Genomic DNA, 17,563 nt, shown 5'->3' with positions numbered 1-17,563 from the left:
AGGGAGGAGAAACTGCTTTTGTAGTTGGCTAGCCATTCACAGTCTTTGTTTAATCCTGAGCTGATGGTGTCAAATTTGCAGATGAACTGAAGCTCAGCAGTTTATCTTTGGAGTCTGGTCCTGAAGATTTTTTGCTGCAGGATGGCTACCTTTAAATCGGCTATTGTATGTCCAGGGAGGTTGAAGTGTTCTCCTACGGGTTTTTGTATATTGCCAGTCCTAATATATGATTGGTGTCCATTTATCCTTTTACACAGAGACTGTCCACTTTGACTGATGTACATAGCAGAGGGGCATTGCTGGCATATGATGGTGTATATTACATTGGTGGACGTGCAGGTGAATGAACTGGTGATGGTGTGGCTGATCTGGTTAGGTCCTGTGATGGTGTCGCTGGTGTAGATATGTGGGCAGAGTTGGCATCAAGGTTTGTTGCATGGATTGGTTCCTGAGTTAGAGTTACTATGGTGCGATATGTAGTTACTGGTGAGAATTTGCTTCAGGTTGGCAGGTTGTCTGTGGGCGAGGACTGGCCTGCCTCCCAAGGCCTGTGAAAGTGAGGGATCATTGTCCAGGATGGGTTGTAGAGCCCTGATGATGCGTTGCAGAGGTTTTAGCAGGGGATTGTATGTGATGGCCAGTGGAGTTCTGTTGGTTTCTTTCTTGGACTTGTCTTGCAGTAGGAGGCTTCTGGGTACACATCTGGCTCTGTTGATTTGTTTCCTTATTTCCTCATGTGGGTATCGTAGTTTTGAGAATGCTTGGTGAAGATTTTGTAGGTGTTGGTCTCTATCTGAGGGGTGTGAGCAGATGCGGTTGGACCTGAGTGCTTGGTTGTAGACAATGGATCATGTAGTGTGTCCAGGATGGAAGTTGGAGGCATGAAGGTAGGCATAGCGGTTGGTGGGTTTTCGGTATAGGTTGGTGTTAACGTGACCGTCATTTATTTGCACCGTGGTGTCTAGGAAGTGGACTTCCCGTGTGTGGGATGTGGGATATCTGTGTAGAGAGCCTCTACATTCATGGTGGCTAGGATGACGTTTTCTGGAAGGCCACCAGATAGATATTAGATAGAATAACCCTGGTCAGGGCTCTAAGGGTATGTTGATTTGTTCTGGAACCCCTACTGGGGTTATTCATCTACTCCCAAGATCAACAAACCCGGAAATCCTGGACGCCCCATCATCTTGGGCATTGGCACTCTCACTGAAGGACTCTCTGGATATGTGGACTCTCTGCTCAGACCCTATGCCACCAGCTATCTCCATCACACCATTGATTTCCTGAGAAAATTACAGTGCATTGGTGACCTTCCAGAAAACATCATCCTAGCCACCATGGATGTAGAGGCTCTCTACACAGACATCCCACATCCCACACATGGGAGGTCCACTTCCTAGACACCACGGTGCAAATAAATGACAGTCACGTTAACACCAACCTATACCGAAAACCCACCAACCGCTATGCCTACCTTCATGCCTCCAACTTCCATCCTGGACACACTACATGATCCATTGTCCTTAACCAAGCACTCAGGTCCAACCGCATCTGCTCAAACCCCTCAGATAGAGACCAACACCTACAAAATCTTCACCAAGCATTCTCAAAACTACAATACCCACATGAGGAAATAAGGAAACAAATCAACAGAGCCAGATGTGTACCCAGAAGCCTCCTACTGCAAGACAAGTCCAAGAAAGAAACCAACAGGACTCCACTGGCCATCACATACAATCCCCTGCTAAAACCTCTGCAACGCATCATCAGGGCTCTACAACCCATCCTGGACAATGATCCCTCACTTTCACAGGCCTTGGGAGGCAGGCCAGTCCTCGCCCACAGACAACCTGCCAACCTGAAGCATATTCTCACCAGTAACTACACATCACAGCATAGTAACTCTAACTCAGGAACCAATCCATACAACAAACCTTGATGCCAACTCTGCCCACATATCTACACCAGCGACACCATCACAGGACCTAACCAGATCAGCCACACCATCACTGGTTCATTCACCTGCACATCCACCAATGTAATATACGCCATCATATGCCAGCAATGCCCCTCTGCTATGTATATCAGACAAAGTGGACAGTCCCTATGTAAAAGGATAAATGGACACCAATCATATATTAGGACTGGCAATATACAAAAACCTGTAGAACACTTCAACCTCCCTGGATACACAATAGCCGATTTAAAGGTAGCCATCCTGCAGCAAAAAAACTTCAGGACCAGATTCCAAAGAGAAACTGCTGAGCATCAGTTCATCTGCAAATTTGACACCATCAGCTCAGGAATAAATAAAGACTGAATGGCTAGCCAACTACAAAAGCAATTTCTCCTCCCTTGGTGTTCACATCTCAACTGCTAGAAGAGGGAGGGCCTCATCCTCCCTGATTGAACTAACGTAATTATCTCTAGCCTGATTCTTGCCTGCATATATATACCTGCTTCTGGAAATTTCCACTACATGCATCCGAGGAATTGGGTATTCACCCACGAAAGCTCATGCTCCAGTACGTCTGTTAATCTATAAGGTGCCACAAGACCCTTTGCTGCTTTTACAGATCCAGACTAACAAGGCGACCCCTCTGATAATAAATTCTTAGTTAGTTTACTATAGGATTGGCTATAAGCATTGTGTTTGGTGTGTGATTTAAGGGACAAATTGCCCTAGGGTAAGTGACTGACCTCTTGGGACTAGGAGTAACCTGAATATGGTGTGGTCTTTGGTGGACCTGACCTTTTATCACATAGTCCTGCTTGCCTGGGTGGCAGGCTAAACTATAGAGCCCAAGAGGACTGTCTGTGACTCCACGGTAAGACTGTTACAGGGATCCAAGTGTTTACATTTGTTAACGGGTTGGTGAAATTGATCTATAGAACACACCAGCTTGGGGTCTCTGCCCTGCTTTTTGACAGTCTGCCCTGAGGTTGGCACAGTTTGCTCTGAGGTTGGGTCGTGAGCTGTTCCAGACAGCATGACAGTGGCCTTAGAAACCTGAAGCTAGATTCTTTCCTGCACATAATGCATAAGAGAGTGTAAGGGTGGGGAGGCATCAGGCAGCTGTATCTGCCTCCCTGGGTCTGGAGTTGCAGTTGATCTGACCCTGTCTGCCCAGGAGCTGCTCTAACTTAATCAAAGACCATAGAACAGCTGGGAATTAGCAGAGTGGGGCTGCATTTTGCCCCACCTCCTCCTCTGCCCCCAACACCAGCCCTCCTTCCTGGACATGCTGGACTGAAGGTTTCCAAGATGTGCAGTTACAACTAGATTCTGGTCCCTTGAACCACCGGCACAGCACAAGGAGCCGGATCACAAATGTCTCTGCCTTCCCCCCATGCATCAGAGTCTCGAGAGACCATATACAGCTCAGCCAGGGCGGCAATACTTAATACTCCCTCCTGCTTCTCAGGAGCCCAAGAGAAAATTATCTGTGAAGCACATCATTCAGTGAGACTCTGCAGCCTGGGGAAGGCAGCCTGTGACAGTCAGATGTCCCAGTGTCTGGAACAGTTCCACTGGTCAGGATTCTGTAGTTCCAGTGGTTGAGGAAAAGAAGGAAAGACCTCCCCATCCTCAGCTGAGCAATAGCAGGGGCTTGAATCTGCCATGATAGTGGTGACATGAGTCATTGTAGCCCCTCCACTGCTAGCTTGCCAGTCGCCTCCCCTGCCACTGCACCTGGGAACCACGATGAAGTGCAAGGACATTGCTGAGAAAGAGTCAAGGGTCAGGGCATAAATGGTCAAGTATGACATCACAATGCTGCACCGGGCTGTCCACACTGGCCTACAGGAAGGAAAGTATTCTCCCCCAGCAGGAGCCATGATCTCTGAGCAGAGAATGTCACAGGTCCTTGCCCTGCCAGGAATGGGGACAAGGCCTGATCTCACCTTAGAGGTGATGATTTGACCACAACAGTGGCATATTTGCAATACCCAACTATGGCACAGCCCAGACATGAGCAGGTATTGCATACCTTATCAGAGACCACCAGGAGGTCCATAATAACCCAAGCCAATGAACTAGAACTCTCATCTGCAAGGTTTGCCAGGACAACAAAGTCCCCCAGCCAATCTAACTCTGACACCAGCTGGGATAGCGGCTTGCGGAGCTGCTTGTGGCCAGAATTCCCGCAATAGCGTTATGCCGGGACTCACCTGTTACGGTACCCCACTGAGTCCATTGTTTGCAATGAGGAGGGAGGTTTTGCCTTTTGCAAGAGTGACTTCTTCAGGCATGGAGGAGAACTGCATTTCAGCCATTCACCCGTCCATTCAGCTGCCCATCCATATACCCTCACCCTAGCATTAGTCAGTGTTTATTTGGCTGCTGCCTGGCTTCTGGACTCTGCAACAAAGGTCTCTGTACATCACGTCATTGAGAAGACAGGAAATGTTGATATGCTGGGTATGTTGCTCACAGTGGCTGCTTTTTTGTAAAACTGCTTCCTCAGAGACCAGTTTGGGGGAATATGGCACAAAAGAGATAGGTGAATCATGGATGTAATACTCAAGGGCCATGGGTCTCGTTCTGACATATCAGCTCTTAGCACAGGCCCAGAAAGGGGAGTGAATATTTGTTTGCTTGTCTTTTTCAGGGCAGCGCAACACCCAGCTCTAAACGTTATTAAAGTGAGAAGGACCAGGAGTGGCCACAATGCTCAGAAAACATCCCCATGTTCTACATCAAGCTCCTCCAGCGATACATCAACCAATGCCTCGCTTTCATCAGAGCCTGTCAGCCAGACCTCCATGGGGCAGAACCCAGCCATGCTGGAAGCCGGTCACGTCACTCGATTGGCCCCAAGAGTAACATCAAGACCTAGAACATTGGAGCAAATGAATCCAAAACTAGCGGCACCAGGTTCCAGCCCAACCAATCCAAGGCCAAATACATCATCTCATTCCGCCAGCCTCAGGCCTAATCTAACATCCAGCTCAGCCAATCCACAGCAAGACCCAGAATCCCAGGCAGGACTCAATCTGACCTCCTCATATTCCTGTTGTCCTCACACAGCACAAACTCTACAAGCCTCACCATCAGACCACACAGTGATTCCAAGCAGGAAAAGCACAAGGCCTAAAGTGACAGCAAACCCCAGTGATAGCTCGCAATCTGCTGGCTACTCCAATTCTGGGTCCACAGGAAGGAATCTTGAACCGACTCATGAAGATCCCCTCTGTAAAAGGTATGCGTCCGGGTAGCGTGTTTAGTTCAGACAGACACTAGGGGTCCCATCATGGAGGTCACTAATTCATTTGTTTATTCTTTTTTTAAAATAACTGAGGAAGTAGTTAGCACACAGTGAATGATGTAAACATGGGGTACCAGAGATATTCATGGTCCCTTGTTACACGGATAGTTGGGAGTCAAGGTGGTATTTGGTTCAATAAATCAGTTTGTAATCAAGCAGCAGACAGACCCACAGGTGAGCTATTTTCTATACTGTGCTTGGGTTGGCCTCATTACACAAGTGGTTAGGATGGCTCCTGAGTGCAGCGCTGGGAAGTTGCATTAATTGTAAGTTGGTATTTTCATTTGGGGGCAAGGCTGCACACCTGTTGGGCTTCCTCCTCCTAGGTGCTGTCAGGAGCGGTTACAGGGTTTCTGGTGCCCTAGGCAGAATTCGGGGGGCGGTATTTTGTGCGCTCCCCACGGGGCACGCGGGAGCTTCCGGTTCCGCTCCCATCACACTGCCGATGAAGGACCCTCCGCCAAAATGCCGCAGGCAACAGCGACAGTCATTGAGCTACTCAATTGCCTGCCACTGTTTTCTGCGGCACATCGGCAGAAGGTCCTTCTTTGGCGGCGTGATGGGAGTGGAACCGGAAGCTCCTGTGAGCCCCATAAGGAGTGCACAAAATGCAGCCGCCCGAATCCTGTGCCCTAGGCGACCGCCTAGGGTTGCCTAATGGAAGCGCAGGCCCTTGGTGCTGTGAGCAGTTTATCTGTGAATTTAAACAGTTGCTGCCATACACTGAGATAGCCCCAGCCAGCCAGGCTGCCTAATGGCCAGCACCTGTACTGTGCTTTGCTCCAAGAGCTATGGCCTGCATGTGCCAGCAGGTGCAAGTGACTACATGACTCTGTCAAAGGAAGCACATTTATTATACACACAAGCATCACAGAGAAAACATGCCAAAAACAACACAACCATTTTAATGCTCACTACACATACGAGGAATAATCCACTATCCACATGGGCAGTCTGATTTGCCAAGGTCTTTCCAGTCTTTCCACAATGCTTGGGACCACTTTGGGACCAAGGGGCCTGTCCATTTTCTGAAGCAAGAGGAAGGTTGTGAGCTTTTTATACCAAAAGCTTTGATATATGTAGTCTCTGGAAAACCCAGTTTGACCCAGTGAATGCAAGCCACCCCTGGGGGTGGTACCTCTGGAGTTTAATCACCGTGGTCACCCTCTCCACACACACACACTGTTTTTAGTTCCTGGAGGAGCTATGGTAACTCTCCCCCCCATGCAGTAGAACACAATCCTATATAAAGTATCACAAATGTAATACAATGGTCCCCAAAGATACTGCATAGGGCTGCCATATCGGTCACAGCCCCCCCCCCCCAAAGAAGTTGGTGTAATGAGGGCACACAACTGGCATTCTAAGGGTATGCATGACTGCCAATACCTTTTATCTTTTCAAATTTCAACAATTCAGATCGTAAATAGTCTTCCTCACAGCTCAGTTCCTTGTCTGTATCCCACCTCCTCAGTGATTGGGGCCTGGGGATCACTGTGGCCTAACCTCAGCTTCTTTGGCAGGAGGAGGGAGAGTATTAACGCCCCTCCGCCCCCCATTGTGTTGGCCTTTGGTTCCCTACACACTGAGACAAGGGGAGCAGCAGCTCTTACCCCCACTCCACCCTGCTCAGGGTCCTTTATATTTTCACAGTCCATCAGGCAGCCTTAACCTGGAGGAAGAAGTTGCCCCATATTCCCGGCTGTAGTTACTTCTGTCATCTCGTAAGTCCTTTATTTGGTCATTTCCCTTGAGTAGCTGTGATAGATTTGGCAGTGCTCTGCAATGGCCTCAGCTGGAGACACAGTCATCACTGTGCTCAACATTGCCTCAGGTTCCCTCAGGGCAGAGAGTTATTTCCCTGGTCTGGGCCTCAGGACTTAGAGAATTTACCTTTGGACTCATCACTGCCATGGAACAGGTGGCTGTTTCTCTCTCATACACATGACCCCAGGTATCTGGTTACATATGCAGGGCAGTGATTGCTCTTGATTTCTCAGCAAAGAACATATAGTGAGCAGCAGCAATAATTCAGTCATGCTGCATTTTCTGCATGTTTTGTGGTGTAGCATAGGCCCTGATCCTGCAAACACAGGAGAAACTTTATTCATGTAGCTAAAGTTTCTTACATGTTAATTGTTTACAGGATCAGGCTGCTTAAAGAAAGCTGTAGCAAACTTAGCTCTTGATCCAAACCCCAGTGAAGTCAATAGGAGGCGTTCTAGCACATTGTCATGGCAAAATCATTCCCTATGCTGGGGTAGCAACCTATGGCACGTGTGCCAAAGGCGGCACACAGGCTGATTTTCAGTGGCACTCACACTGCCTGGGTCCTGGCCACCAGTCCGGGAGCTCTGCATTTTAATTTAATTTTAAATGAAGTTTCTTAAACATTTAAAAAACCTTATTTACTTTACATACAACAATAGTTTAGTTATATATTATAGACTTATAGGAAGAGACCTTCTAAAATGTTAAAATGTATTGCTGGCACGCAAAACCTTAAATTAGAGTGAATAAATGAAGACTTGGCACACCACTTCTGCAAGGTTGCCAGCCCCTGCCCTATGCCATGCTAACCGCATCACAGCAACTCTCCTAATTGGTGGCATTACCAAGGGCCACATTTGCCAAAGAGCCAGGACCAGATTTTCAGGTTCTCAGCACCTGCAACTGGAGTCAGGTTATCAAGCGCTTAGCTCCCCTCAGATCCCAGCATGACACTAATGGCCAGATGCTCAAGAACTCATCACTCAAGATACACGCAACATGTGGAGTGCTTCTGAAAATGTGGTTCTTTGTGGCAAAGCAGCAACTTTACCCAGAAAAGCAGAAAGCTAAAACACTGCCTATCTGCTTGTGCACCATAGCTAAGGTAATATTGCTACTGGAATTTTAATCTGGGCATTGCCTGACTGCAATTTTTAGGTGTGCAATGATCACATTTCATGAATGCAGTTTTTTGACAGTTAATTTCCAATGAATTTTTGTGAAAGATAAAAAGTTGGTGATTATTAATATCCACATTTTAGTGTCTATGGGGTTTATTTTTAAATGTATTTAACTCCTCCCATGCCCATTCTATGCTCCAGCCAGCTCACATTATTTGAAACACACACACACACACACAAAAAACCAAGTTTTCAGCACAAGTCGTTCAGGTATGCGGCTATCCAGCCATGAAATAGAAGCTCCCAACCAGCATCCCTACAGATTTTCCAAAAGGCTTTGTAGATCATACCTCGGGGTGAGGTGATCGGGGCTGGGAAAAGTCTAGTTCCCAGCTCTGCTGCTTCCCTAGTGTGACTGCATAGTCTCCTGTCAGTCCCTTTATATTGGTTTGGCTGCATCCACACTGGGAAAAAATAGAAATATAGGGGCCATTCCTGACCCAGCATTCAGACGACAAGGAGCCTGGCCCTAGGTGGCCCATTTGGGTTCTGTGCCCACAGGTTCTAGCTAGATCCTTTAGCGGAAGGCCCTTTAGCTGCACCACAGCCACCAAGCCTGCTGGAGGCAGACTATGGCTTTAAACCTGGTCAGGAGTGTTGTGATGGGAGAGTGACTTCAGTGAGTGGTGGGGTTATCCCAATCTGAGTGGCTGCTGAGAGACTTCCCACCACCTACCGCGCCAGCCCGACCATCCTCCAAATTGGTCAGGCCAGCACAGAGGCCCCTACTCAAGAGCAAATGGCTGATACGTCCTTTGGGAGCTGGCCCTTAATTTGTTTAAATGCTAAAAACACAGAATTTGCAGGATGCAGCCAAATAGCTGAGGCCTTAAAATCACAGCACCGGCCCCTTTCTTTGCACCCCAGGCTTTCAGATTTTCTCCTGTTGCTGCATTCAGGAAATACTTGATGCTTTTCCTCCAAGTCGTGCCAGCCTGAGCCCTCATCTCAGCATGTGCAATGCTGTCACAAAGAGGACAGGACCTCACTGAGCACTATCAGAAACTTAGCTCAGTGACTTTGCCCAGAAGTGATTTGGCAGTAACCTTGGCACTTTCCCCTCAAACCTAGCAAAACAGAAGCTCCTGATTAAGGACAATGTCTGGACCAGGCTATAAAACTCCACCCTTTGGAAATTTTTACAGTAGGAAAATGTATTTCTTCCCTCACAACTACAGTGATCAAGGAGGGCAGAATTGCCCTGGCCATGCCTCCTCCCATCTTTGATTCCCCCCGCCCCCATGCGCCCTCTGTGCCAGGACTATTTGCCACTTGTGTCTTTGAGCTTACGTGTCAGGCACTGTGTTGGCCCACATACCAAGGATGGAACCAGGGACCTGATCAGGGGGCTATCTTTGCCCTCCAGTTCGAGGTAGCTGGTACAAAAGGCCCAATGAATCTGGCCTATAGTGTGTACTTCCATAGCCTGACCGTGCAGTTGACCTGCTGTAATGACCCAGTTCTGGCTACATCCCCGGTCCTTCTGTGTGCTACCCTAGCCACAGTGTGGATTGCCCATAGCTTTATGCAACTCCTCAATTAGCAACCACAGCGTGCATGGCTTCAGGCCCTAGCCTCAGCCCCAACATGCAGCTATGACCATGTAGGAAACCCCCCATGATTGTATTCCCAGCCCCAATATGCATTGTTCCCCCCTACACCCTGTGTGCACTGCCATAGCTCAGATGTGAGCAATCCTCCAAAGTACGGCTAGTGCTGTTGCTGTCATATAGTGCTGGATGCCCTGCCTTCCTGTTGGCATGTCCTCTTACATCATCCCCTACTCCACTCACAAACACACCCTCTCAAGTTCTTTCTACCCCAGCGTCACTTACGCAGTGACTCCCAGATCTTCCTGGATAGCTCCCACAGGACATACCTTTCGGAGGATCGGAGCGAGTCTTACTAGGATGGTGCCCAAGCCCCACTAATGACAAAATTCAAGTATTGAATGGTCCCAGACAGAGGGTATATGGGGCTGGCCCCTGTGCAGAGTCCCAAACCCTGTACTGATAATCCCACCTAGCAGCTAATTTTGAATTAACACTGATTGTTCTTTGACTGCCACCTTGTATCTATTAACATCTCGTTCAGCAGGAGATTTGTAACCCTGAAGGAATTCCAAGCCATGGAGAGAGAACTGGATGATGTAAAAGAAGAACTGAAATGCCTGAAGTGGAAGGTGAGACATATTGGTGAGACTGTGCCGCCTCGCGCAGAAGACAGCAAGCGTTACAATGGCTATACCCTGACTGAGCTTAAGGCAATGGTGCAGTTTGAAAATGACCCTTACAAAGCAGCACACAAAATCCTAACTGCTCTCTTCAGTGATGTGTACTTGCTGCAGCACTCTGTCACTGAACAGGCCTGCAATTCGAACTCAGCCCCCATGTCCAAGATAGACCCAGAGCTGTACATGGTGTATTGTAACATTCTGAAAAGCCTATTCCCTGGAATCAGCAGCCAAACCTTGAGAGAAAAGACACAGCATGTGCAGAAAAGAATCCAGAAAGAAGTCCAATAAAACCAAGCAAATCCAGCATCTACGGAGGCCCAGGAACCCTGCATTCTGTACAGATTTCAGAGCACTGAATTGTGACATTGTATGTTACCTCTATCTGTAAATGCTTGGTGAGCTCTGAGTCTGTCATGTTACCTTTTCCTGAGGAGACAGGCCAGGAAGACTTTCTGTGCAGCTTCACATTTGAAAGAAAATGCCCCCTTAGAACTTTTTTCGACATATTGATGTTCCTTTGGTTCCAGCAGCAGCAAATGCTAACAAAATAAGCCAAAGAAGGCACTGTGTGTGAGGGAAAGGGCCTCCTCTCATGGCTCCATGGAACACGGCTCTCATCTGGATCCCAGCACCCAGCTAGTTTCTATTTTCTATAGTGCATCATTCATTAAATCGCATCAATTGTTAGAAAATGGTGCCTCTCTTGTGTCTTAAAATACATCAAACATCAAGTCAACCAGCCACTGTAGTCTAAAATTGTACTGTTGCCATGGGTTGGGCCAGGGGTACCTCAGTGACCATGGTTGCTGTCAGCCCCATAAAAAGATCCCAGTGGATCCGGTGAAAGGTGTATAGGTCGGCAAGGAACTGACCATGGCCTGTGTGTTTCCCAATTTCGGATGTAATGATCAGCTGTTTGACAGGGCAGTCAATCACCACAGTTAACAACTATGCATTTTCTATGTATGACCACAGTCTTTCTGTGGCCAGCACCTTACTTAATTGCTGCTGCTTACGCCTATCATCCATGTCATCTGTTCCACTCATATAATGACCCATCACACCTGTATTCAGGTCAAAGGCGTCACTGAAATTAGTTGGATTTCTAGATGACTGCAAACGCATTTGAGGTGCTTTCTGACCCACGATCACTACTGCCACCACTGTCTGAGAGCATGAGAGTTCAGGGCTAGATGACATTTAGTGTGACATTCTGCTCCCAATTTACTGGACTCATACCATTCTGCTTCCAGGACACCAAATAGGTAGGAGCACCCTCCAAAATACATAGCAGAAGTCATGGGCGGCTCTAGGCATTTTGCCGCCCCAAGCACGGCAGGCAGGCTGCCTTTGGTGGCATGCCTGCGGGAGGTCCGCCAGAGCCGCAGGACCAGTGGACCCTCCGCAGGCAAGCCGCCAAAGGCAGCCTGCCTACTGCCCTCGCAGCGACCGGCAGAGTGCCCCTCCAGTGTCTTACCACCCCAAGCACACGCTTGGCGTGCTGGTGCCTGGAGCCGACCCTGGCAGGGGTGGGGTTGCCACTCATCCCAATTTTCACCGGACAGTTTGTACACTGAAAGGGCTGTCTCACATGTTGCACTGTCATGATTTCTGTAGAGAGTGTCCCACTCCAAAGACCCATTGCCAAAGCACCCAGGAGACCATGAGCTCAGCTCTCACCTTTTCTACAAATTATTGCTACTATTTCTGGGCACTTTCCAACCCTCATTATTGACCAAGGCCTCATATCCCTACCCTAGGAATCATTCCCCCCATTTTACAAATCAAGTAACTGAGAAGCTGCAGAAGGTCCCAGCTCTTGCAAAGCTGGGAACAGAATCCATAGCCCAGCTATGAAAGAGCCAACCAAGTTAGTACAGTCAGTTACCCTGCTTTTCAGAGTGTGCTGTGCTGTACTGTTGATTTGCACTGCTCCATCCATTCAACCACACTCCCCTCACAGGGACAAGTGTTCTAATACCCAGCTTGCCACTGCTATCTTAACATGGCACGTATTACATGGATTAAAAGCTGGCAAACTGAGGGGTCTGAAAATGTAAATATAGTAGAAGGGGTGTGTTTTTAGTGGGGGCCTGCAGGGATTGGTTCTTGGCCCTGTGATATTTTACATTTCTGTTAATGACCTGGAAGAAAACACAAAATTGTCACTAATAAAACTGACATCTGACACAAAAATATGGGGAGTGGAAAATAATGAAGCAGACACATCACTGATATGGAGTGAGCTGGATCACTTGGTAAGCTGCATGCAAGTAAAAAATGTATGTTTTAATAGGGGTAAATGTATATATCTAGAAACAAAGAATGTAGGCCATATTTACAGGATGGGAAACTCTATTCTGGGCAGCAAGGACTCAGGAAAAGATTTGGGGATCATGGTGGATAATTAGCTGAACATGAGCTTCTGGTGCAACACTGTGGCCAAAGGTCTAATACAATCCTTGGATGCATAAACAGGAGCCGAGAGGTAATTTTACCTCTGTATTTGGGACTTGTGTGATAGCTGCTGGAATACTGCATCCAGTTCTGGTGTCCACAATTCAAGAAGAAAGGATGTTGATAAATTGGAGAGGGTGCAGAGAATGACTAAAGAATTAGAAAACATGATTTATAGACTCAAGGAACTCAATCTATTTAGCTTAACAAAGAGAAGGTTAAGGGGTGACTTGATTATAGGCTACAAGTACCCACATGGGGAACAATAACGGGCTCTTCAATCTAGCATAGAAAGGTCTAACACAATCCAACGGCTGGAATTTGAAGCTAGATACATTCAGACTGAAATAAAACATACATTTTTAACAGTGAGAGTAATTAACCATTGGAACAATTTACCAAAGGTCGTTGTCGATTCTCCATCACTGACAATTTTAAACAAGACCAGATGTTTTTCTAAGAGATCTGCTCTAGGAATTATTTTGAAGACGTTCTATGGCCTGTGTTATACAGGAGGTCAGACTAGATGATCACAATGGACCCTTCTGGTCTCAGAATCTATGAATCTGGAAGGTCTGTATCAAATCCATTCAGTTACTCCTTTGACTCAAGGGATAGTGATCAGAAACTCCTATCTTCAAACTCTGATGCCCATTTGGAAAAACACAGCATGTGCTCATGTAATTAAAGAGTGTATTGTAATGTATATGCACCACGGCACTTGCCTATCTCCAGATTGCGGCCCCTTTTCTTCTCACATGTTCATTTTGGTCACCCCATCCAAGAACCCACAAACTCCAGAGATGCCTTGTGAACCTACCCCTGGCCTTGACCTACCTGGCCATGCACCAATTCAGGGGAGGAAGCTCAGCCATGCGGAGGATCTCTATGAGCATAGGGCCATTTGCCTTGCTCTTGTCTGTTCCTAAGTCCAGGCAGAACTCCACTGGGTAGTGACCATCACTTGGACCTTTTCTCTGGGGTCTCTGCATGGCACCCCCACTAGCTCCCTGCTTCTGCACCTTTACCCTCAGCTCTGGCCTCATAGTTTTGCTTTGCCTCTTTTAGTTGATTAGTATCTGTGTGGCCCCCTCTCCTTTCCGGGAGGAAGGCCACCGTTCTTCTCTGCAGTGGGGATCCACCTCTCTCCACAGAGGTCAAAAGGCCACCACCTTTCATCAGCAACACATCGGCTGAAACTTATGGTTACACTCAAATTATTTGCAATTGTGTAAATTAGCTCATTAAAATCTGTATAAAACATTACACGTGGCACTGCACAAAACTGTGCCGCTGTCCCCCATCCCTGCCATGCAGTAGCACGTGTTGAGGGCTTGCTGGTTGTTTTTTCCATAAGGAGAGGTCCCTGGCCAAGGGAAGGGGCAACTGACAGAGTGAGCACAGGGGAGTTGGGCACCGAGGGCAGCAGGCTTCTGACTTTCATTGCTAAGAGACAGTTAGGCTAATTAAAAGCTTCTGCCCTACATGCTTCAACTGATCACATAAAAGCCATACTGTAGCGCTAGTTGGTGCTTAAACTCCCTCTGATTGTGGAGGTAGCAGACCAGCAGCAGACTAGCCAAGGGGGGGCACTGCCCAGTTACTGCAGAATGTCTGACTATTGCCACATGGCATATGTGTGTGCCCAGGGCCAGCAGCTCGTGACCCTCGACACTCACAACGTCTGCAGGCCAGAGCTGCTGAATTGGATGAGCAGAGCGAGACAGAACTGCTTTCAGAAACAACATTTAGGAACATTGTGGAAAGGGCCTAAATCAGAACTGACTCTCCTGCCCTCTAGTTGAGGAATCCAGTCTCAGGACGGAAGGGTGCTAAGGTGGTATGGAGAGCCACACGCCGCTTAGATGCAACCCACCTGCTGACTGAGATAGAGAAAGCAAACTCCTCACTCGCTGAAGGGGTTGCAACAGTGGGGAGAGTAAGACAGGCTGTGCTGATGGGATTAGATCACCTGGAATATAAACAGCTGGTATGCAGTGACTGAGAGAATGCTCTGGTGTCTTGCCTGCTAGGAGAGCAGGTGGCAGGTATCATAAGTCACCTCACATCCCCCTGTTCTCGCATTATGCTAGAGTTAAGAGAAGCTCCCAGTCTCCCTTCTCAAGCGTAGTTGGTATTTTATACTGTGACGGGTTGGGTCACAGAAACCCCCTTGGGACTGCTACTTGATGTTCTGAGGCTACCTCTGAGCCCATTTTCCCTGGCAGCTTGGGACTTCAGAACCTGCCTTGTTGAGCCAGACATGCCAGTCTGCTCCAACAAAGACCCAGGGTATGAACCATGTCCCCACAAAACTGCAGACTTTACCTGAAAACCACTTAGCAGGTATTCCTGTCTCCAGTACCCAGATACCCAGTTCCCAATGGGATCCAAACCCCAAATAAATCCGTTTTACTCTGTATAAAGTTTATACAGATTAAACTCCTAAATTGTCTGCCCTCTATAACACTAATAGAGAGATATGCACAGCTGTTTTCTCCCGCAGGAGTTAATTACTTACTTTGGTTTAATTTATAAGCAAAAAGTGATTTTATTAAATATAAAAAGTAGGATTTAAGTGGTTCCAAGTAATAACAGACAGAACAAAATAAGTTACCAAGCAAAATAAAATAAAACACACAAGTCTAAGTCTAATACAGTAGGAAACTGAATACAGGTAAATCTCACCTCAGAGATGTTCCAATAAGCTTCTTTCACAGACTGGACTCCTTCCTAGTCTGGGGCCAATCCTTTCCCCAGTACAGTCCTTGTTAGCTCAGGTGGTAGCTAGGGGATTTCTCATGACTACTGCCCCATTGTTCTGTTCCGCCCCCTTATATACCTTTGGCCAAGGTGGGAATCTTTTGTCTCTTTGGGTTCCCCCTCCCCCACTCCTTCTAAATGGAAAAGCATCAGGTTTAAGATGGATTCCAATACCAGTTGACATGGTCACATGTCCTGTGAGATCCCCATGCCTTCATTCTTCCTGGCCTGACTCACAGGAAGGCTTGCAAGTAAATAGAGCTATTTACGACCAATTGTCCAAGCTGATGGGAGCCATCAAGATTCTAAACCACCATTAATGGCCCACACTTTGCATAACTACAGTAGGATCTCAGAATTATGTTTTATATTCCTAGTTTCAGATGCAAGAATGATACATTCATACAAATAGGATGACCACACTCAGTAGATTATAAACTTTGTAATGATACCTTACAAGAGATTGTTTTCATGAAGCATATTCCAGTTACATTATATTCATATTTATTAGCATACTTTCATAAAATCATATGGAGTGAAACGTCACATATACTGTTTGATCAAACTTTCCTAAGGGCCTATAGCAGATGTTGTGCTGGAGATGCTCTAACCAGATTCTGTTCGGAGGTACTTGCCTCCCAGAGGTTAAGCAAGATGGATGTTACCCACATATCACCAATCCAACACAGGGATAGTTATTCATGATGATTATTATTACCATGAGCACTAACAACCACTAAGATTAAGATTGCCTAACACCATCATTTACAACCCCTTAGTTACAACTGCTTATAGTTATTTTTCTGTGTTCTAACTAAGTGGACAGTTATTTTCCATGTTTGGTCTCTGCCTTGGCTTGAATTTCTTTTCCTTTTTTAAGTTTCTACCCAAAACATTTATGGCCAGATTTGGCCAAGGTATAAGGCCTACCCCCCTCCCTCAAGCACTACTCTTTGCACATTCTCAGTAGAGCTTGTTACAAACTTGTTACTAAACTCTGAACACTCCATCTACAGCAAGCAAGTTCCCTGGGCCTGCTGAGTCTCCTGAAATAGCCACCCAGCCCAGAGCAGTCCCTCCAGATGGGCCACAGATAAAATCCCTTCTCCTGCTGCTGCCTTAACCCATCAACATATCCTTTTGCCTAAAGGCAGGCTCACTGGACTTGGAGCCAGGAGACCCTATGTTCAAGTTCCACTTCTTCTCTCAGTGATGTTACTAATTCTCTGTACGTCACTGCCCTTACTAAGCAAAGAGTCATACTCCTCTCCTATAAGGGAGGCAAGTATCAAAGCTTCCCATGGTAAAGAAGGAAAAATTGAGCCACTGTACAAGCAGTGGTAATAGCACTCAAATCATAGATTCATAGAATTGTACGGTTAGAAGCCATCTAGTCCAGTGGTTTTCAATTTAAGGATCGTGATCCAATACTGGGTCGCGGAATGTAAGGCCCTGGGTCGTGGCGGCTCTGGTCAGCACTGCTTACCTGGCCGTTAAAAGTCCTGTTAGTGGTTCTGCCAGGCTAAGGCAGGCTAGTTCCTACCTGTTCCAACACTGCTCTGTGCCCTGGAAGTGGACAGCAGCAGATCCGGCTCCTAGGCCGGGGGGCCTAGGGGCTCCGCGCACTGATCCCACCCCGAGCACTGGCTCCGCAATCCTATTGTTGGTTCACGGCCAATGGAAGCTAGGGGGGTGGTGTCTATGGGTGAGAGGAGCCGCACCTGCTCCTGGCCGCTTCCAGGGAACAGCACAGTCCACGGTGCCAGGACAGGCAGGAAGCGCGCTTTAGTATCCCCGCTGCACTGCTGACCAGGAGCCGCCCAAGGTAAGTCTGATCCACAACACCTTTGCCCCAACTCCCTGCCCCAGTCCTGAGCCACCCCAAA

General features: G+C 47.4%; 1 protein-coding gene across 5 annotated transcripts in view; it reads left to right on the top strand.

The window, feature by feature from the left end:
* Positions 1-11,125, top strand: part of GSG1L (GSG1 like) — a 122,142-nt gene extending 111,017 nt beyond the window's left edge. For 2 of the 5 annotated variants that reach the window (XM_030578622.1, XM_030578624.1), the window contains 2 exons: positions 4,614-5,204; positions 10,316-11,125. In XM_030578622.1, coding sequence (XP_030434482.1) covers positions 4,614-5,204; positions 10,316-10,745 — 1,021 coding nt within the window. In that variant the 3' untranslated portion in view covers positions 10,746-11,125. Of the gene's footprint in view, positions 1-4,613; positions 5,205-10,315 lie in introns of those variants that run through there. The other 3 variants (XM_030578626.1, XM_030578625.1, XM_030578623.1) reach the window with 2 other exon arrangements.
* The last annotated feature ends 6,438 nt before the right edge of the window (positions 11,126-17,563 follow it).

This window comes from Gopherus evgoodei, chromosome 10 (genome assembly GCF_007399415.2).
Source record: "Gopherus evgoodei ecotype Sinaloan lineage chromosome 10, rGopEvg1_v1.p, whole genome shotgun sequence".
Classification (NCBI taxonomy): domain Eukaryota; kingdom Metazoa; phylum Chordata; order Testudines; family Testudinidae; genus Gopherus; species Gopherus evgoodei.
Note: the sequence above shows the minus strand (reverse complement) of the source record. Positions and strands in the feature narration are given on the sequence as shown.